This window comes from Anopheles stephensi, unplaced genomic scaffold (assembly GCF_013141755.1).
Source record: "Anopheles stephensi strain Indian unplaced genomic scaffold, UCI_ANSTEP_V1.0 ucontig393, whole genome shotgun sequence".
NCBI classification, from domain to species: domain Eukaryota; kingdom Metazoa; phylum Arthropoda; class Insecta; order Diptera; family Culicidae; genus Anopheles; species Anopheles stephensi.
In genome coordinates this window covers 85,844-88,130 of record NW_023405339.1, presented here as the reverse complement: position 1 = coordinate 88,130, position 2,287 = coordinate 85,844, and the positions used below count along the sequence as shown (strand labels likewise).

General features: G+C 60.8%; 1 protein-coding gene across 1 annotated transcript; it reads right to left on the bottom strand.

Moving 5' to 3' along the window:
• Positions 1-430: 430 nt before the first annotated feature.
• LOC118516787 (basic-leucine zipper transcription factor A-like) lies at positions 431-1,555 on the bottom strand. Its single transcript, XM_036062681.1, has one exon. It carries the CDS (start codon positions 1,495-1,497, stop codon positions 562-564), a length of 936 nt encoding a protein of 311 aa, XP_035918574.1. The 5' UTR covers positions 1,498-1,555; the 3' UTR covers positions 431-561.
• Between the last annotated feature and the right edge of the window lie 732 nt (positions 1,556-2,287).

Genomic DNA, 2,287 nt, shown 5'->3' with positions numbered 1-2,287 from the left:
TTCCTGGCTGCGCGATGGATAATGTCGCAAACGCCACGTCTACAATGCTCGCTGTTGCCACTCCGTTGCCATCGAAGGTGTTCGTCGTGCCCTGGTTAAGTGTAGCTAGGTCAAGCTGTTGGGTGGCACTGTACAGCTCTTCCCCCCTCTCGGTGTTGCGCTCGCTTCCCCATTCCACGTGCCAAGCGTTGAAGTCGCCGGCTACGACGACTTGTGGGTGGGAAATCGCCTCCAGTTGTACCGCTTCGATGAAGCGCTTAAACTCGTCGATGGGCTGACGAGGCGGGGCGTAGCAGCTGATGAATGTGGTGCCGCCGATCTCAGCAGCAATGAGTCCCGGCGTATTGCTGCACCAGATCCTCTGGAGGGGAAGCGACCCAGTAGCGACGATGGCAACCTTCTTCGAGCAATCGAAGGCCCATCGACCGTTGTTGGCAGGCGGTCGGTACAGCTCCGACAGCAAGAGCACGTCCACTTTCTTTTCTCGGGCAGTCTGGAGGACGATATCCTGGGCCCTCTCTCCTCTGCCCAAGTTCACTTGTAATACGCGCAGCTGAGGAGTCACACCAAGGCCGACCGGGCGCAGTCAGTGTGACCAATTGTGTGTGGTCCACCGCACTTTAAGCACTTTATTGGCGAAGTACAGGCCTTCGCCGTGTGCCCCGCCCCGCCGCAGCGTATACACTTGTTCTGCCGGTCTTCGGGTGAACGGCAATCACGGGCCCAATGACCTAGCTCGAGGCAGCGGTAGCAGCGAACACGCTCTCGAGGGGTCGGTGGCACGGCTTTGATCTTGCTGACGCAAAAGCCCAGCTTGATCTTGGTGCCCTCAAGCTCCTTCGCAGACTTCGCGGGCAGTCGCACGAACGCGCGCTGGGTGCCGTCAGCCATCTTGGTCATGGTGGTGGAGACAATACCCGCTCCCGACTCGAAGTTGCTGTCGAGCAGCGAAGTGAGGTCCTCCTCTTGGGCTAGCGGATCGACGTCATGGACTACCACTGCCGCCATTTCCGTAACATGCCGGCAAACTCCAGCACTGCCCACGATGGCTCGGATCTGTTGCAACATGAGCTGCGCATTCGCTTTGCGGCTGAGCGTGAGTCGCAGCAACGACTTGCTGGTGCGGCGGCCCAAGACGACATGGTCCTTCAGCGGCTTGTACTGCTCGTCGGTCCTGACTGCCGTTTGTACTAGCAGCAGGAGGCTCTCCCAATCCTGACCTTCATTGGGCGACACCTCAATGAGCTCGGGCTTGGCTGGCTTTCGCTGCTGTGGTCGCTGTTGTTGCGGGCGCAGTTGTTGCGGACGAAGTTGCTGCTGCTGCTGCTGCTGCTGCCGCTGCTGCTGCTGCTGCCGCTGCTGCTGCTGACGAAGCTGTGGTGGCACATAGCGCTCAACTTGTTGTCGTTGCTGCTGCTGCTGTTGCTGCTGCTGCTGCTGCTGCTGATGCTGCTGCCGATGCTGCTGCTGCTGCGGGTGGTTTTGCCGCTGAGACATGCGGCCTTTTACCACCGTGGACCATAACTGCTGCTGCTGCTGCTGCTGCTGTTGCTGCTGCTGCTGCTGCTGGCTATGTTGCTGCTGCTGCTGCTGCTGGCGTTGCCGCTGCTGCTGCTGCTGCTGCTGCTGGCGTTGCTGCTGCTGCTGCTGCTGCTGGCGTTGCTGCTGCTGCTGCTGCTGCTGCTGCTGCTGCTGCTGCTGCTGCTGCTGCTGCTGCTGCTGCTGCTGCTGCTGCTGCTGCTTCTGCCGCTTCTGCAGCTGTTGCTGCTGTTGCTGCTGCTGCTGCTGCTGCTGTTGCTGCTGCTGCTGCTGCTGCTGGTGCTGCTGCTGCTGCTGCTGCTGCTGCTGCTGCTGCTGCTGCTGCTGCTGCTTCTGCTGCTGCCGCTCACGTTCTCGCTGCCTCAACCGCTGCTGACGCTTCCGGGCCTTCTCCCGGTTGCCGCCGTGCCCCGTTGGCTGCTGGGAAGTTGCGATCGCTGCAGTCTGCAACTCGAGCACCGAACGAGTGCCCGTGTTCAGCAGCTCGTTCTCGCGACGAAGTGCCGCATTCTCCTCACGGCAAAGTCGCAGCTCCTCCAGCGTCGTCGTAAGCAGAGCGCCAATGCTCTGCAGTTGTGCCATCAGCAGGGCATGGCTTCCCGCGTCGATGGGCACAACAACTGCCTCGTTGTCCGGAACAACTGTTGGTGGCTCTAAGTCCATGGCCACTTCCACTGTTTCGCGCTCCGACGACGGTTCCGGCATCGCGATGACAGTGCTGTTCAACTCGTCGTCGTCGCTTGAATAG